The sequence below is a fragment of the Pelobates fuscus genome, chromosome 10 (assembly GCF_036172605.1).
Source record: "Pelobates fuscus isolate aPelFus1 chromosome 10, aPelFus1.pri, whole genome shotgun sequence".
NCBI lineage: Eukaryota > Metazoa > Chordata > Amphibia > Anura > Pelobatidae > Pelobates > Pelobates fuscus.
Window position 1 is genome coordinate 38,841,654 of NC_086326.1, and position 20,001 is coordinate 38,861,654.

The 20,001-nt window shown below is 40.4% G+C and overlaps 1 protein-coding gene across 1 annotated transcript in view; it reads left to right on the plus strand.

Annotated features, from left to right (window-relative positions):
• Nucleotides 1-20,001, plus strand: part of LOC134575585 (ephrin type-B receptor 5-like) — a 69,858-nt gene that overhangs the window by 25,629 nt on the left and 24,228 nt on the right. The window contains exons 4-5 of the mRNA XM_063434905.1: nt 12,936-13,094; nt 15,105-15,437. Coding sequence (XP_063290975.1) covers nt 12,936-13,094; nt 15,105-15,437 — 492 coding nt within the window. The remainder of the gene's footprint in view (nt 1-12,935; nt 13,095-15,104; nt 15,438-20,001) is intronic.

Sequence of the window (20,001 nt, forward strand, 5' to 3'; positions counted from 1 at the left end):
TCCAACTGACCTAGAACTTAGGCAAATTGATTTCAAATGTCACATTCCTACTAAGAGACTGAGCAGAAATGTGGGGGAGGGTTGTATTCGGGGCAGAGAGAAAGAATGTGGAGAGGGACAATGTATTTCCAGAGAAAAGAACATGAAATATAGGTGCGGGGTATAGGATATTGTACGGATGGACACGAAAGGAGAAATGTGGCCAAAAGGGACAACTGATTTTGAGGCAGCAAGGATAAATGTGAGAGGAAGGGTCTGTATGATGTAATAAAAGTAAAAGGTTTAAGGGACACTATAGTCACCAGGACCACTATAGTTTAATGCATATCTTCTGGTGTCTGTAGACTTTTCAGAGAAAAGGCAGTGCTTACATTGGTGCCTAGGAACACCAGTAGTGGCATTCACTGAGATGGCCACAAGAGGTGTTTCCTATCTCAGTGTTGCACAGTGAGATAGTGTGCAACATTGGTGTTCAGCGACTTCACGCCGTGCATAGAGACGTTGAACATTCCCCATAAAAATACATTGATTCAATGCATCTCTATGAGAAGATACTCATTGATGCAGTGTGGCATTTTTCCTATGGGAAAGCAGTGGATTGGCTGAGATCATCAAGTTTGATGATCTCAGCCACAGAGGCAGGACCAGGCCAGCTGCAGTGAGACCAGCATGGTGTGGGAGAAAATGAAAGTAAAGCTAAATGTTTGTATTCCTGACACTATAGTGTTCTGTTAAATGCTAAAAGGGATATATCCCAGTGGATGTAGGAGGTAGAAAGGAATGCTATGAAGAGGGAATATACTAAAGGATTCACTAAGGGAATGAAGGTGGGAGGGAAGGCTAAGCATATTAATTCCCTACTGTCCCTACTCAATCGACAAAAGTATTATACACCCAGTCCTCATGTAGTTTCAAGATACATCATTAAACAGCAAATAGTGATGTAGTTTTAGCCAGCTGGTATGAGCTGGTATCCAGTGATGCATTTCATTTCTTAAAGGCAAGCATCCATAAAGTTTGACCACAAATGTGACTGTGGAGTACAGGAGAAGAAAGACAGCCTGCTATTTATAGTCATTCTGCATTGATGCAGACGGGTAGAATGGTACTCACACTGGGTGAAAAAGTGAATTGGAAATATAAGTTTATTGATTTAGTAAAAAAAAAAAAATGTCAGGTCCTTTTAAAAGGAGTTACCTTTGAAACAAATGATTCTGTGTGTTGTTGATTATCAATTCTGCAAATTACAATTGCTTGTTCCTTAACACAAGCGTAGGTTTTGAGAAATGCTTAGCTATTTAATAATCGCATTCCTAATGGTTTGATACAATAACTTTTTCCCACTTGTGACTTATATAATCCACGTTTAACATGTAGTTTTCAAAAAACTCATCAAGTTAAACATTTATCACATCTCTGTTACTGATGTTGGTCCAAATAACTGTAAACGATTTGCACATTTTTACATACTCGTACAAACCAGAAATAATGCCCAACAGCCATTTGTTCAATCTACCAAAAGTTCCTGAGAATAATATTCGTAAAACACCATTGATAAAGTCTTAAACACTCGTTGGAAATAACACAGGCACATTGATGCCCCAAAAATTTATTTTCTAAAACCTTTTCCAAAAGAACTAGAATCCAATGATTATCATTGGCCTATCAATCCAGGGATACAAGTTCTGTAAAAAAAAATAAAAAAAAAAATGAAAAAAACTCCCCCATACCATGCAAAGGAATTGACTTTCCAAATCTGGGCTTTGACTGAACGAGCACCCATTGATTCTACCACAGTCATGCTATCTATTGTTTATTTCTATATTGCGCAGAATGGAGGAGACTTTAGCTTTAATATGGATATAGCTTTAATTTTGTGATACATTTCTAACTATCCAAAATCTTGCTGGAACCAAAATCTAGCTTTACACCTACAGTTTAGCGTTCCCTTGTCAATTTCTGTTAATTCTCAAAATAATGAATAACTCAGCAAAAGTTAGCCTGGAGCATTTAATCTGGTATACTATATAGTATTTAGTATTATTATATATTCAAGGTTACAAGCTCCTGAAAGCATATTTGAACCTTATTGTTCTCGACAGTAAGTCACTATTGTGTGATATATGTGATATGTGCAAAACTTTCCTCATTACATTTCTTGTTTAGCCCCTCTATTTATCAATCTGTCTGTCTGTCTGTCTGTCTGCCCCTCTGTCTGTCGGTTAGTTTTCCTCTCCCTGTCTCTCTGGTCATTTCAGTAAGAGATTAAGTAAATGGAAAACTATGCTTTATTGTTTTTTCATTTCTTTGCAGAAACTGGGTCATGTACCCCAGAGGGGTATAGCACCATATGTTACACTGGCAAAAGAATGGTCGTAGGGAAGAAGCAACCAATACTACAGTCATAGTTTATAGTCTTTAGCAGTGCATGCTAGACTTGTGTATTTGGTTTCAAACAAATTGTGACTCATTCAAATATTGGGCAATTGGTGGATTGTCCAAAGTCCTGAACTCTGGACTAAATGTTGATTTTATTCACAGATCAAGTGAAAAATGACCAATAGAGGGGTAAAAAGGAGAAGTAGTTAAACAATAAATAATGATAAGTCTATATTGGCCCATTTTCACTATCTTTTGGTTTGTCCAAATAGTTTTCACCAAAATTATTGCATGGTCAAAATTTGTCCAAACCAAAACGTCAAATGAAATGAAAGCTGAATCACTTGAAACAATTTTCATATTATTTGTTTTAACAAATGGGTACAGATAAACCAAATATTTTTGCCGTGCACAAGTCATTTCTCTAAAATACAACAATTAAGATATTCACTAGAGTTAGAGTACATACTACTGCGTTTTATATAGAAAAAAACAGAAAAACACAACTTTTAGAAGGCAGCACAATTTTTGTTATGGATAACACTTTGCTTATTCAGGCCAATGAAGTACTTGGACACCTTAATATGACACCAATGTGAACAGTGGGGGAACATGAGTAACACGTTTCCAGAAAATGCCATTAAAGTCAATGCCAATGCATTTTTATCCATCTACACAGTCAGGGCCGGTGCAAGGATTTTTGCCGCCCTAGGCAAAAGTAAAGTTTGCCGCCCCCCCCCCCCCCCCACCCATATGGCATCACAATGCCCCATGTTAACTAACGCAAGTGCTGCAGTGCCTTTTACATTAAAAGGCCTGCAGGGACAGGCTATAGACACCAGAACCACTACATTAAGCTGCAGTGGTTCTGGGGACTAAAGTGTCCCTTTAATGTGAGGTAAATTAGAGATTAGTGCCACAAATAATATACTAGATTGCCTACTTACAATCAGATGAGGATGGTGATGGGCTCTAGCTGCAGTCTGGCTCCACTCGTCTGGTGTAGAACAGGCTCTCTGGAGGCTGTTTGTGTTCTAGGAGAACGGAAAGCAGCTCCATTTTTTTAAAGGCCCTTTACACAGCTCATGGTCTGGGCCCCAGGGCCCACCTTCATGTTCCACCAAATTGTTTGTTCACAGGAGTAGGGGATGTCCTGATATGTGTGTAAGGAATGTATTGTGTGAATCTGTGTTTGTATGTGTAAGGGCTGCAATGTGTGTTTCTGTGTATGTACGGGATGCAGTGTGTGCGTCTGTAAGGGGTGCATTGAGTGTGTGTAAGGGGTGCATTGAGTGTGTGTAAGGAATGCATTGTGTGTTTCTGTGTGTGTAAGGGATGCATTGTATGTAAGGGTTGAATTGCTTGTGTGTGTGTGTCTGTGTGTGTAATGCATTGTGTGTTTTTCTGTGTGCAAGGGGTGCATTGTGTGTGTGTGATGGATGTCAATCTCTCCCTCCTCCCTTGTCACTCTCTTCTCCCCCTCTCCCTCCCCTGTCACTCTCTTCTCTCCCCCCCTCGTCACTCTCTTCTCTCCCCCCCTTGTCCCTCTCTTCTCTCCCCCCCCTTGTCCCTCTCTTCTCCCCCCTTGTCCCTCTCTTCTCCCCCCCTTGTCCCTCTCTTCTCCCCCCTCATCCCTCTCTTCTCCCCCCTCTTGTCCCTCTCTTCTCCCCCCTCCCTTGTCACTCTCTTCTCCCCTGCGTGTCCCTCTCTTCTCCCCCTCCCTTGTCACTCTCTTCTCCCCTCCCCACTCTCATTCCCCCTCCTAACCCCGTCAATTCCACTTCCTGTCAATTACTTCGTCCCCCACCTTGTCAATTTATTTCCCCCTTTCAATGTATTCCCCCCACCCTGCCTGTCCATTTATTCCCCCACCCTCCCTGTCCATTTATCCCCCCCTCCCTGTCCACTTATTCCCCCCCTGTCCATTTATTCCCCCCTCCCTGTCCATTTATTCCCCCCCTGTCCATTTATTCCCCCCCTCCCTGTCCATTTATTCTCCCTGTCCATTTATTCCCCCCCTCCCTGTCCATTTATTTCTCCCCCCCTCCCTGTCCATTTATTTCTCCCCCCCCTCCATGTATTTCTCCCCCCTCCCTCTCCATTTATTTCTCCTCCCCCCTCTCTCTCCATTTATTTCTCCTCTCCCCCCCATTTATTCCCCCCCTCCCTCTCCATTTATTTCTCCTGCCCCCCCTCCCTCCCTCTCCATTTATTCCCCCTCCCTCTCCATTTATTTCTCCCCCCCTCCCTCCCTCTCCATTTATTTCTTTCCCCCCTCCCTTTATTCCCCCCACCCTCCCCTACCTATGTTGTAGCGTGGCCGAGCTCTGTACTGTCCGCGGGTACAGGGAGCTTTTGTTTCCTGTACCCGGCCGGACTAAAAGGAAGTGTTCACTTCCTGTTAGTCCGTCCGGGTACAGGAGACAAATGCTCCCTGTACCGGCGGACTATACAGGGCTCGGCCACGCTACAGTGAGGGAGTGACAGGAGGGAGCGCTGAGCGCTTCCCTTCTGTCAGCTCCTCTCTTCATGCTGCGCCCGGGCGGTGCGCCCTCATGGACGCACCAGCCTGGGCGAAGCTGCAGCCGCCTGAGGCTCTCTACAGAGCGCTCGGGCGGCTGCAGCATTAGGGGGGCCGACGCTCCTGCCGGCGCCCCTTCCCAAGGGGTGCCCTAGGCGGCTGCCTAGTCCACCTTAATGGTAGCACCGGCCCTGTACACAGTGCTTCACATGAGCAAGCCTTGTCCTTGGAGGCCAACTTTTCAAATTGCATAGTTCGGCCATTCTAAGGACCGGTATTGCAATTCTCTCGGTTGTGTCCTGTCTGCGTGTTTGGTTTCCCTACTGAATGTTACACTGTCTTGTTATATGTATATGTCTGTGACTAAATCAGAGTTGAAGAAATCTTCCACATCACCTATTTTACCCGTACTGTCTACTTCATACTGATTTATTTTGCTAAAGCCTGACGTTCTTTGGATAACCCTGTTTGAACTGTTTTTGAATAACACTGCTTATCTACAATATATCAATTTATAAACTTGAACGGACTATAAGCAAAATATATAACATACAAAGCACCAAGAGGATGTAACCAACATACGTAGGAACCTAACCTTAATTGCAGTCACTTATAATTAAGAAATTAATGTATTAAACAATTAAAATTAAGTTCAGAGCCTCGAGATGCTCTTTAGCTCAGATTGAGTATTAATCTGTCTGACATGTGTCTCTTTCAATCATCAAATTAAAATAATGAAAAACAATCACCTAAACATCAGATTCACCACAACTATGGAATGTATCTCATGGAGATGATACAGATTTCTATTTTAGTTTGGAAATTTGGAAGTTGATTGGACGGATGAAACATTCTATGTGATGAGTCGCAATAATGTCCTAAGCCAGCGTCTAAGCCAGCAGAAGATGTACGAGCTGCAGCGCATTCACTATCGTTGCTATTGGAGTAGAGCAGAAGGACATCCTGTGGGATATATTCTCTCAGCATGTTGAGGCATTGATTGACAGCTCCTAATCTACACATTTTCTAGGAAAATTGCTAGCACAATGTATAGATAGAATCTTATTCTCAGACTAACGATCTGTCATGCTTACCCAAGTTGGGAAATGCCAGCAGATGGAGAGGGAACCTCTCCATAGTCCCAGACTTCTATCAAGCAGTACCAACGCTGGCTGTTGTGGCCCCACCCCCTTTTATGATGCGGCACTGATGTCATAATGCAAATTACGTCACTGCCCGCCAAAATGTCAGAATGCGAACGTTTTGGGGGTGTAGCTTCAAATTTAAAGAACCAGACTATAAAAGGCTGGTTCACCTATAGCACATTGCCCTGTTGTGGTTCTATCTACGGTTCTCAATAGTGCTTTGTAATTCTTGTCTATCTTGTGTATTGATCTCGACTGTCTGACCATTCTCCTTTCTATACCCCTGACTCGGCTTTGTACCTCGTTACTGTGATTTCTGGTTCCCCTGACCCGGCTTGTATTCCTCACTTCTGTGATTTCTGGCTCCCTCGACTTTGGCTTGTCCCCGACCATTCTTTATTCTATCTAACGTAAAGCCCAGCCACTCTAAGGTCCGGTATACATTCTTCTTTTACATGCTGCATGTTGGGTCTCTTAGGAATTCTGACATTATCATAAATTGTTTAGTTTGTGACCAGTGTCTTTTAACTAAGACCAGACAGACTAGCCTCATTCAATCCCTTCCACTGTGCTGCTAGTAAGAGACATGTAATACTGATGACTCTACTGACTGTCAGCTCTGTGAGACAGAATTCAACACTTTGACTTTGAGTGTTGTTTGCTCACCCTCAGCCTGTTTTATGTCAGTTTAGCTCCACAGTGTTCTTGTACCCAAAATCACATGAACCAAAAGTGGATGGGCCAATCAGTATCCTGAAAAATATATATACATAATGTAAATATTAGATATATGTTTTGCAGTACACTGATAGGATCATTTTCCTGCTATTCTGTTCACAAATCAAGTAATAAAAAGTAACCAAAAGAGGGAAAACAAGGAGGAGCAGTAAATATGTATTATTTTGTAATATATTTATTTATATATATATTTATATAAATATACATAGTTTCATGAGCTCAAAGATCTAATACTTTTTCTATGTCCACAAAAGGCCTATTTCTCTCAAATATTGTTCAGAAATCTGTCTAAATCTGTGTTAGTGAGCACTTCTCCTTTGCCGAGATAACCCATCCACCTCCCAGGGGTGGCATATCAAGATGCTGATTAGACAGCATGATTATTGCAAAGGTGTGACTTAGGCTGGCCACAATAAAAGGCCACTCTAGAATGGGCAGTTTTATCACACAGCACAATGCCACAGATGTTGCAAGTTTTGAGGGAGCGTGCAATTGGCATGCTGACTGCAGGAATGTCCACCAGAGCCTGTGAATTGAATGTTCATTTCTCTACCATCTCCAAAGGCGTTTTAGAGAATTAGGCAGTACATCCAGCCAGCCTCACAACCGCAGACCATGTGTAACTACACCAGCCCAGGGCCTCCACATCCAGCATCTTCACCTCCAAGATTGTCTGAGACCAGCCACCCAAACAGCTGCTGCAACAATCGGTTTGCATAACCAAAGAATTTCTGCACATACTGTCAGAAACCATTTCAGGAAAGCTCATCTGCATGCTCGTCATCCTCATCGGGGTTTGGACCTGACTGCAGTTCGTTGTCATAACCAACTTGGTGGGTAAATGCTCACATTCGATGGCGCCTGGTACTTTGGAGAGGTGTTCTCTTCACGGACCCTCCCGGACCCCCTCAATACAGTAAAACTGCACATTTTTATAGTGACCTTTTATTGTAGCCAGCCTAAGGCATACCTTTGCAATAATCATGCAGTCTAATCAACATCTTCATATGCCACACCTGTGAGGTGGATGGATTATCTCAGCAAAGGAGAAGAGCTCACTAACACAGATTTAGACATATTTGTGAACAATATTTGAGAGAAATAGGCCTTTTGTGTACATAGAAAAAGTCTTAGATCTTTGAGTTCAGCTCATGAAAAATGGGGGCAAAAACAAAAGTGTTGCATTTATAATTTTGTTTAGTGTATTTTGCCATGAAGTTCAAGTTCGGAAATTCAAAAATTCACCCAATTCACCCAAGTTCAGATGAATTGTAGTTTAGAACCAAACAAATTTCAAAATTTGATGTGCACACTTTGGGATCCTTAGCAGGAACTGTAATGTATTAAGTCAACTTACTTAAGACAACTTTGTTAGGGATTAGACCTTATCTAATTACTGAACCTCACAACTATCTAACTTTTCTAACTTTTTGCAGAACGGAAGATAACAAAAAAAACACTTGTGTCATAAAGTTATGAAAATTGACACTTCTCAGTCATGTCCTAACAAACATGTCCTGGAATCAGCAAAGCAGAAGATGGCATCCCAAACATTCAAGCCTTAATTGCTCAGCTTACTGCCTTCTCTCTATGCATTTCTTGGCAAATCAGTGAATTTTGGTGGATATCAGGAGCTACCTCAGCAGTGATAGGAAATCTAACTTTCATTCAGTGAGATCTTCTTCTTTTAGTTTTTTTCCGCTCAAGCTATTTCTTGTTTTAGAAATTGGAAACCATTGAATAATTAAACACATTAATGCATTAGCAAGCCGTCCGTATGTGCGGGATGAGGGTTTCCAACAAATCTGTAGAGTGTTGATGCCTGCTCTCTGATGCTCTGTAATTACATGTACGCTGAACGAAAATCAGCGATGTGGCATTCAGCTGGAAAAATGGATTCCATCTCTATCTTCTGGCTACTGAGTGTTGTCACCCTGACTTCACACAGTAACGACTCGAGACACAGCATCAATTAAGGCAGCATTAGTCAAAGACACTGTTAAGGAATTTCCCAGGCAAACTTTTAACTAGCTCTGGGTGTTAGCTGGGTGAGAAGACATTGTTTTAACAAACACTTAACATTTTGAGTATCGTATACCTCACCAGTAGACATCAAAACAATGCATCGGGCTATTTGTCATGCTCAGAGGGTCAAAGGTGAAGAGATGATGTTTACTCTGCAGAGAACTAATAATTTAAAGAGCAATTGCTAAGCTATATAGAAAGCGAGAGAATTATCTACTAAAGTGAAAATCCAAGGTACATACAAAGTGAATTTAAAATTTAAGGTCCAAGTAGTTTAACTGAAAAATAATTTGTCAGCTATGTCTTTCTGTTCAGCTAATCTAGCCTTAAATTTGAAATTCACTTTGTATTTACTTTGAATTCTCACTGTAGTAAATAACTGTGATAGTGTAATAAGGAAAGCTCTCATAACCACCGATGCCTCATTTACACACCGAGAGATTTTGCAATTTGAGCACAAATAGTCTTAGTAAGGATTACTGTTTGTGCCACTGGGAGAGATTTATTATCTGACGAGAAAAAAACTGAATAAGCATTAATTCCATCACATATGAGACATGGGTGGAAAAGTGAGGACATTAATGTAGGTCATAACAGCAGCTTTGTTTAAAGATTAAGGAATACCTACATTAAAATTAACATTATTTACATTTAAGTACATATTCTGTTTATATGTGTTTCTTCATTTGACTTTAAAAGGGGATGCACTTTGTTTTTAGAAATTACTGTAGCATGTATTGTCTTTTAATTATAGAAAACTTATATTTGCCATACAATAAGTGTTACATACGCAAATACATAGATATATTTGTGAAGCATATTTAACAGATTGTGAAGCATATCTAACAGATTGTGTGCTGTTTGTATCAATTAATAATACTGATAATGGTTGCACTTACCCTGCAGTAAGATTAACATTTAGATATTTGTTTTTACATTTTATAGAAAAATGCAGATTTGATGCAGTGATGTTTATTATTATGAATCTGTAAATTTAAATCTGCATTATTGATTATTGCAATTGATACAAACAGCACACAATCTGTTAAGTATGCTTCACAATTGTTCTCTTCTGGCGAAACAGCAAAGCCTTGGGAATATGAGGCATGAGGGGCAGTGGATGGAAATGGAATGTAAAATCAGTTACATGACAGCAAAGATAACATAGGTCAAGTGAGAAACCTTGGGCACCTCAGCTCTGTAAAAGAAAAGCTCTGAGTCTTCATCCAGTCTCTGGTTGATTCAGGTTGCTAGTGCAGATACAAGTTAGTCACTGGTAGTTTGAAAATATTGTAATAGAATATTATCCCACTTTCAGTTAAAATAGTTTTCCTAGTTATAAGGTTATCTAGGAACCCAGCATATTTGTAATAATCATTTAGGTAATAATATTTTAATCCTTCATAGAATGGGGATGGTAGAATAATTCTGTTGGTAGCAGTATTCTTAATAGGGCAATCTATTCACCATAGCCACTACAGTTCATAATATCATTTATGGTACAAGGAGTCTGTGGATGTGCTACTAGCTGTCCATATTTTTGGGGATTTGTAGAGATAACACAGAAATGAAACACCAACTTTATTAGTAAAACTTTAGATACTTTGGATACTGGAGGAGACCTACTAGTCAGATATATGATAATACATATTAATATTTTTAAAAGAGATATGCTCCAAACTTTTAAAGCATTGCTGAAGTGTTTTCTAAGTACCTTTTTTCATTTTTACAAAAAGTGAAGATTTTATCTACTAAATGTTTCATCCATAGACAAGCACAATTACTTTTTCGGAGAAAATGACTTATTGGGGGAGGAAGGGCTAGAGGGAACTAATACTTCAGATTCTTCTTCTTTTTTATCATTTTTGGATTGATAGCGGTAACAGAGATACATGAATGGTTGAGCGTGAAAGACTTCATTCTTATTTTTAGCAATTATTTCTGTTACCATGTAAGTCGTCAAATCACTTTGTCCTAAAAAAAAAAGTTTAGTTGCATTACAATTAGCATATAAGAGATTTTTTTTTACTGCTCTATAGTTCACGTCTCACTTTATATTGTGAACAAAATCCACATTATGTTATCCTCGACATCAAATGTCTTTTTCGTGTCAATCGTCTCTTTTATTGGCACGAGTGATGAAGTAACAAATCATAAATCAACTGAACATGCTTGTCCATTATTCTAGTAATTTGTCTCATGATTAGTTTAAATGGAGGTTCGGAAATTGGGAATATGTACGATAAACTGAGCAGCCGAAATGCGGATGAATTGCAGTTTTTACTAAACTAAATCTCCAAGTCTACTTCCATATGTCATGATTCTGAAGGCTACATGCTGCAATAGCAGTGTCCTTTTTAGCCGACCTGGGAATATTAACTGCCTTTAACACAAGTTTCTCTCTAGAACTCTTCCCATCGTAACACATGTTCTACTGGTCCCTTACCTCCTATCCATATGTCATGCTGCGTCTAGGCTCTTCTTAACACATTCATTACTGGTTCTCTTTCCATTTGTACACATGTTCTACTAGAATCCACCACTCAACATTCCTAAACTCAATGAAGCCAGGAAAATGTAACACTAGCATGGGTGAGTGACAATGACTGGCTTGACTCTATAAAACATCACTGTAGGTAGAAATTTACTGAAGTAGAATTAATAATAAAGATGATAATACTACTAACTGTTAGAAACTGTAAACATCAACCTGGACTAGTTTTTGAATGAACAAAAATTATTTGTTTATGAGGATATTACTCGAGACTCAAATTGAAAAATAGTCAATCTTACATAAAATTTCATATGATCTTAAAATAAACATTAAGGTATATTTATATATATATATATATAAAATCTTTTTTTTTTTCATTTCCCTTTCTTTTTTCTGTGTTTATGTTTTATATGTCACATTAATGAACGACAGTGCATACTGCAAAGGGGCATGCTCTCTCTCTTTTTTTTTTTTTAAACAAGGAGCTCATTAGTGCACCTTGGTGATTATCTTTGATTGATGCATAATCTTATTATGCTTGTTGGAAGGGCATATCCTTGGTGATATAATAGGTCTCTTCTACAATAAGATAATTTGTGGTTAGGTACGTTGTGTGTATTTACTATTGACTGAGTTATGTAAACTGTCTTATTACGTAATTGGCAAAAATATAAATTTAATTTAATTAAAGAAATAAAAAACATAAACCAAAAACGTGCCTTATCTTTTCCATTAATAGGTTATTGGAATTGGCTGATTGTTATATTTAGTGTTACTATTTCTTCACAGGATACCGTGCTAATGATCCCAATAACACCTCTCTGACCATTCATTTCACACTAGACTAAACTGGAACAATTTTCCAAAAGGACCCTTTAAGTAGGCTTAAAGCTTTTGTCCACATTACACAAGAGGCTAAAGTACTTTCTCACCCATTACAATTTCTTTTTACACTAAACAACCAGAAACCCCCTATTAGCATCCTGCTATGAAGGGTTGACATTTATATTTTCTATATCTTCTCTTGCGTGGTTTATTCATGGGATTATGTAACACAAGTGGACTCTTCTTGAAAGTTGCTTTTGGACTTCTGCCCATTAAGTGTTTTATTAGCACGCTTATATTAGGAGTCATGGAAAAAGGGAAGAACATTTGTATCAAAATATATCTGAGCCTTTTCAAAAGGATGCTGTGGCATAGAATCCAAAATATAATAAACAAAAATCTAAAAAAGTATTACCATATATAAAAATAAAGACTAGTAACTGCTCAGAGAGTGAGCTGAGACAGGTCTCCTGGTAAATTGCCATACATTAAAACTGCAACTATAACCTTGAAACAAGTTTAAAACAAACACCATGTTTGGCAAGCCTTTAAAAAGTATCTCAAAATAATTGTATAAATAAAAAATGAAATTCTCTTTAATTAGTTTTATTGAAACACTTTCTTTACATTATTGTGTTTTATAGATCAGCTAAATGTAACACTAACGATGGCACAAAATGGCTCCAAGTGCTGCTCAATGTTTTTGTATCCTAAGAGTTAAAGAGATTTGTTGATTTTTAATTGTATTTGTGTTTGACACGCAAACTTTCTGATGCTTGAAAGTAATAACCTTCTTCTTTTGTGACAGCCTGTCCTCCTGGGTCCTACAATGCCCCTGACTCTTCGACCAATCACTGCCATCTCTGCCCCAGTAACAGCAACACAACAAGCTCTGGGGCGCTTAGCTGCCAATGCAACCCAGGATTTCACCGCACCCCCGAGGAGCTCCCACACTCCCCCTGCACTGGTAAGTCAAAAATAGACCAAGTCACAAAAAAAGTAAATGTAGAGATCTTGATTGGTAAATCACCAGACTGGAGTAGTCAATGGGGTCAGTGCAAATAAATATTACAACTGGTATAGACAGAAAAGCACTCTAAAAATTTGAGACAGACATTTTATTTTCTTGTAATCAGAAATAAAAGGAAATATAAATGGTCAAAATATAGAAACATAACCATGACTATTGAAGGACAAACAAGCCAAACTCTAACTATCATAAAGAATTTATTTCATTTAAACTTTATTTTTTTTAAATCTCATTTTTTATTTATGCAAAAATTGAGTGTCCTTATTTTAGAAATCCTAAAGGGTTTTATTCACTAAATGCAAAATTGTAGTGAATTTAAATCTAAAATTTGAGACTGAGATTGAGATTGAAATATCCAAGCAGTGACTATTGATGAGCTGGAGAATGTTAAAAAATAACTATCTTTAGCTACATTTTGTAATTCTGATTCTGTGTATCTATAATTCGCTGTTTAGTGAATACATCCCTATATTGGACAGTCCTGTGAATCTGAGAAAATTCTGTGTACTTTTATCAGTGTACAATATCTTGCTCACAGTAAAAGCATCTGTTTTTCGCACCATAAATGTTGCCCTACCCGTGTAAGCAGTCAAATAATTTTAGAATTGTTTGACTTTTTACTTGGGGTCTGCTGGACACAGCTAATTATCTGCATGACTTCTGCCGGGGAGCTGGAAGCAGGTGCTCTCCAGTATAGGGTCAGCTAAGAGGGTTTAGCTCATATAAGGAGATTCCAGCTCTCTGGTTGAGGTAATGGAGGTGGGTAGAGGTCCAAGAAACAAAGTCAAACCACTCTAAAATATTTGATTTCTTACAATGGAAGAGTGCCACTGTACCATAACCACTACATCACCCTCTAGAGGTGGCATTTTCCAGGGTGCTGTTGTTTTTTGCCAACCTGCTTCAAAACTGTTTATCATAAAACCTTAGATTCCATAAAGAGATTCTACAGAACATAACCACTACACCAAGCTGTGGTTGTTATGTTTCTTAGAGCGTACCTTTACTATATGCTATTTTGCAAGCTTTTAATGCCTAGATATGGAATTCCACAATCCCACAGTCATATTTTTTAGACATGTTTACTGAATTTCACTATATTAGTGTCTGTGAAGGGCTGAGTACCACATAGTAGATTTAAAGGAATGTCAGGGCAGCCATTTTGCATTTTGGATTGGTCTGGAAGTGTCCATGAAACAATGGGACAACACCCTACTGGGTAAACAATAAAACAGGGAAAGGGGGAGGGGAAAAGGCACATGCAACCTGGACAATCAATACATATACTGTGCACAGAGTGACCAAAACACAAGAGCAATCTGGGACCTTCATAAAGTGTCTGATTTCCATCCCCAGTGATTGTGACTACTTTCACACCATGTATAATACTCTTTTATTATCATGAAAGACACAAATAGAATTTTTACCATTGAAGGATCACATAAAGGATTGGACTCTTGAAATAGGAGATTATATTTTTTTCTTCCTAGAAATATTAGTGTATTAAGATAAACATGTGAATATAGTTTGTGCAGCAGAGTTAATTAAAATAGTTAAGTTGTATACATTTATTAGGAAATGAGTCATTTGTTTCTTATTATGGGGTAAGCTGTACATCCTGATGGGATAAAATGAAATAAATATGTATTTTTTAAATAAAATGCTATTACTGTGTATATTTAACACACAGGGCTGCAATTCATCTTTCTACCACTTACAATTTGCACTGACTTAAGTCACTGACTTGCTATGATGAGATTTAAGAATAGTGACAAACTGTTGATTCTTGATCTATTTAGATATTTAAGTGGGTAAGTCAAACTTGGGAAAGAAAATAGCATGTAGTTTATAAGATATTTACCACTTCAAAAAAATCCCAAAGGTTTTTAAAGTCTCTTTAGGAATTGTCATTTTATGAATAATAACACCTACACAATTCTCTTCCAGGACCACCTTCAGCCCCATGGGATTTAAATTATGAAGTAACAGGTCCCGGGACAATTTCTCTTACATGGAGGACCCCAAAAGACATGGGTGGCCGGAAAGAGGTCTTATTTTCTGTAGCATGCAAGGAATGTATGACTGGACGTTGTTTGCGCTGTGGTGATGGAGTAACATTCAGACCTGGTCAAGTAGGAATACTGCAAACTAGAGTTTACCTCTCCGGACTGTTGCCCGGCGTGGCATATACTATGGAGATCCAAGCTGTGAATCAGGTGTCCGAACTGAGTCCTGAACAGCCCAAGCACGCATCACTGAACCTCAGTATCAGCCAATCAGGTCAGATTTTAATAGGATGGAAATATTGTTTGGGTTTTAGCAGCATCCTGTCCTGCAGTGGTGAACGTAACAGATAAATAATTGATGGCAATACACATATATACAAACAGAATTTAAGGGAGGTTTATTCTCAAATGAGCTTGCAATCTAAAGGAAGTAGGGTTTAATTTGGATGTGAAGTGAGTGGGGGCCTCATTGTATGAACTTACACTCTAAAGGAAGTGGAAGTACAGTGATATATGAGTTGACAGTGTGCCTGATCACAAGAGCCAGGCCTTCCAACCATCCCAATTTCAGCAATGCAGTCCCGATTTTCAGATCTCTATCTTGACTTTGTGCTCTTGTGTCCTAAAAAGCATAGCGCAAAGCATCATTAGATGTACTTGCCCAATGCTCAGGGCAACAGAACATTCAAAGAGCACTGGAACAGTGTTATTGGCACCTTCTGCCCTTGGTGGGCCTGACTACTTCATTGACATGTAACATGGTATGCATCCTGTCAATTCTATAGGCAGACCCTCCCACTTGTCAGGCAGGAAAGCCCTCTTTAAGAAGAGCCAGAGGTACAAATATCATCACTGGCCACCCCATTTTACCCCTACCAGTGGTGTCGTACTTCATTGGAAGCTGCAGTTGGTAGGTATGCATTAGCTAGCACTCTAAATGGCTTGGGGTGCAGTAAATGTGTGAATAAATTAGAAGAGATTGTATGATTGTAGGGCAATATCACCCAAATAGAAAAGCAGTCTTAAAAGGACAGTCCTGGTTGCTACAGCACTTTAGCTTGCTGAAAAGCTTTCTGTGTGAAAAGTGTTTTTTTTTTTTTTTTATTCCTCACACACCCACACCCCCCTTCCCCGACCCTAGCTATCAATTAGACAACCAGACAACAGACAGCTTCCTGGTTTGGTTGCTGAATGGAGCTAAACTACTCAAGAGGCAGCAATTGCCCAGAGCACCTGCCTGCAAAGACTTCTAATTTAGCTGCATTGGAAAGTCTGTGATTGGACAGCCACAGAAAGTCTGGTCAGGGTTAGAAGGGGAGGGGTTTCAAAGACTGCAAACAAGAAGTCTGCAGATTTTACAATCTGTTTTAGATGGAACCCCAATGAGAAAATACATAATTAAATGCAACCGTGAATTCCTTTATTTTGTATTTGGGCATTGGAGTGTCCCTTTAATCACATAACTACTTTGATGGAATTTGAGATACAATTACAAGACAGTTACAAATGCTATGTATTTATTTTTTTATATTTGTTTCTTTTATCCTGTTTCTAGAAGTGAAATGACTGTATATGTGTCATCCTGACTATTCATTTTTCGTTAGCTGTTTATTGTATTTACTGTGGACTTTCCACACTAGCGAATGTCGCCTTAGGAGCAGGAATCTATGATCAGAGGTGTGAATAGTTTGTCTCACATTCCCTGCTTGATGGTGTATTAGATGTGTTAGCACAAGTTTTAATAGGAATGGTACTAGCATTTTGTAACCAATTCCATAGCAGGACTTAATGTTTAAAAGAGACAGTAAATATGTATGTATATATATAATTTTTTATTTATCTCCACATTTTACCAATTCACTGTATATTTCAGCATTCTTGATTGCTTTCAGACTGAAAATAAGTAAAAGTTAAATTTAAATAGATGAGATTTGTGCTTTACTACTATATATATCAGGGGTAGGCAACCTTTTGGCAGCACTGTGCCGATATAGGATTGTGATGTCCCGTAGCGTGCCGATCCTCAGGCCGTTGCTACCAGGCAAGCTAACCAAGCAATTGCTTGGGTCCCCGAGCTGGCCTGGGCCCCCAAGCAGGGCTGGCCATTTCTATAAGGCTGCAGCCGCCTGAGCGCTCTATAGAGAGCCTCAGGCGGCTGCAGCACTGCCTCTCTCGTCGTCTCCCCTTCCCTGTAGCGTGGCCGAGCTCCTCTTCCTCCTGTCAGTCCGGCTGGGTACCACGCGGTACAGGAGATTTAGTTTCCTGTTCCCGGCCGGACTGACAGGAAGTGCACCCTGAGCTCGGCCACGCTACAGGGAAGGGGAGGTGAGAAGAACATAGGGAGGGAGGGAGGGGGGGGAGTAAAAAGAACATAGGCGGGGGAGTAAGAAGGACACCTGGGAGGGGAGTAAAAAGGACACGGGGGAGGGGAGTAAGAAGGACACAGGGGGAGGGGAATAAGAAGGACACAGGGGGAGGGGAATAAGAAGGACACAGGGAGGGTGGGAGGGGAGTAAGAAGGACATAGGGAGGGGAGTAAGAAGAACATGGGGAGGGGGTAGAGTAGTAAGAAGAACATAGGGGGAGTAGTAAGAAGAACATAGGGAGGGGGGAGGAGTAAGAAGAACATGGGGCAGAAAGAAGAACATAGGGAGGGGGAAAGAGTAAGAAGAACACGGAGGGGGAAGAGTAAGAAGAACACAGGGGGTTGAGGAGATGAGGAGAACACAGGGTGGGGGGAGGTGAGGAGAAGGGGAGATTAGGAGAACACAGGGAGGGGGGAGGTGAGGAGAAGGGGAGATTAGGAGAACACAGGGAGGGGGATGGTGAGGAGAAGGGGAGATTAAGAGAACACAGGGAGGGGGTAAGGAGAAGGGGAGATTAGGAGAACACAGGGAGGGGGCTGAGGAGAAGGGGAGATGAGGAGAACACAGGGAGGGGGGTGAGGAAAAGGGGAGATGAGGAGAATACAGGGAGGGGGTGAGGAGAAGGGGAGATGAGGAGAACACAGGGAGGGGGTGAGGAGAAGGGGAGATGAGTTGAACACAGGGAGGGAGGTGAGGAGAAGGGGAAATGAGGAGAACACAGGGAGGGGTATGGAGACGGGGAGATGAGGAGAACACAGGGAGGGGGTGAGGAGAAGGGGAGATGAGGAGAACACAGGGAGGGGGGTGAGGAGAAGGGGAGATGAGGAGAACACGGAGGGGGGGTGAGGAGAACACAGGGAGGGGGTGAGGAGAAGGGAAGATGAGGAGAACACAGGGAATTTTCAATTGTTGAAAATGTTCAAGTTTTATGCACATTATATGCAACAGCAGTATTTGCACTGTAAACCTTTTTTATTTATATAAAGTGTGGGTGAACTTAAACTGTATGACTATGCTGTGGTTCTTGTAGGCTGTGCGTGCGGGGGGTGGGGGGGTGGGCACCATGTCCATTTTGCTTGGGGCCCCAAATTCCTTCAAACGGCCCTGCCGATCCTATTTTTTTAAATTGAGGTGTGTGTGCTGCCGTATTCTGCTTGAGTTATTTATACTGTAATTGCTTTGTATCGTTGTATTTGTGCGTATATGAGCTATTATATTGTATATGTTCATTAGTAGTTTATGGTATCGTGTATGATACATATGAATGTGGGCTGTGTATGAGGGCTGCTTGTGGAATTGTGTGTAGATGGATATGTCACATTGTGTGTTAGGTAGTGAATGGGGGCTGTTTGGGGTTTTGCACGTGAGAGGCTGCATGTGGGATTGTGTGCATGTATGTAGATTGTTAGTGGTGTTGCGTTTGTGGGGATTGTGTGTATGTTTGTGTGTGGGCTGTTCGTATTATTTGTATGAGGGGAGGCTTATTCTCCAGGTCTGTGTATATCTAGCAGTGTGGGTGGCTTCCCTGGGTTCCAGTGGGGACCAGCCTGGGCAGGTACAGGTCAAGGACAGGAGCTGCAACATCAGCTGTGGGCTGCTCTACTACAGTGTGGATTCCAATTCACAAGTGCTGGGAGGAAGTGATCTGAGATCACTTCCTCTAAGTACTGCAATGCATAAATTGAGGATTGTCCTTCACTACCTCTTTGTATTAGCAGATATCTGAAGTTTCACTGAGACTCCTGATAGGCCAGACCCTGTTTGGCTCTAGCAGCCTTGAGTGCCGTGGAAAGACACCTCGAGTGCCGTGCATGGCACTAGTGCCGTAGGTTGCCTACCCCTGATATATATAATGCTGTTAATAATGCATTTAAATATTTTTTCCCCTTTTAAGATGAGCATTGTTTTCTTCATTTAGTGTGGTTTTTTTTTTAATAAAAATAATGGCTCTTTGAGATTTAATTCTTTAACTCTTTCCATTTTTTTCTTGTCTTTCACATTCCCTCCCCCACCCTCCCCCCACCCTCCCTCTTTGAATGTCTCTCTCCCTAAGGCACTGCACTCTTATTGAGTTTGTGTCTGTGACGCTTTCTCTGTACTGCATGTGAGGGTCTCGTAAGAGGCGGTGATGAGGTGACCTAAATTCCCAGTGACAGCTCCGGCCAAGCGTCACTATCCTCCAGTCACATGTCACAGTGTAGAGCACACGGCATCCGTGTGTTTGCATTGTATGTGTTTTTATGATACACAGAAAAATATGTTTCCTCTCATTTCCCCGGTCTCTCCTTTTTCTCTCTCTACCTCTCTCCTCCCCCATCTCCCTTATTCTACTCATCACTTTCCCCACTCTCCCTCCTCATATCTCCATATTTACTTGTCTCTTTGTGTCTCTTTCTAAATAACTGTCTGTTTCTCCTCACTCTTTCAACTAATTGATGCATTTCTCTCTGATTTCTTCTGTCTATTTTTTTC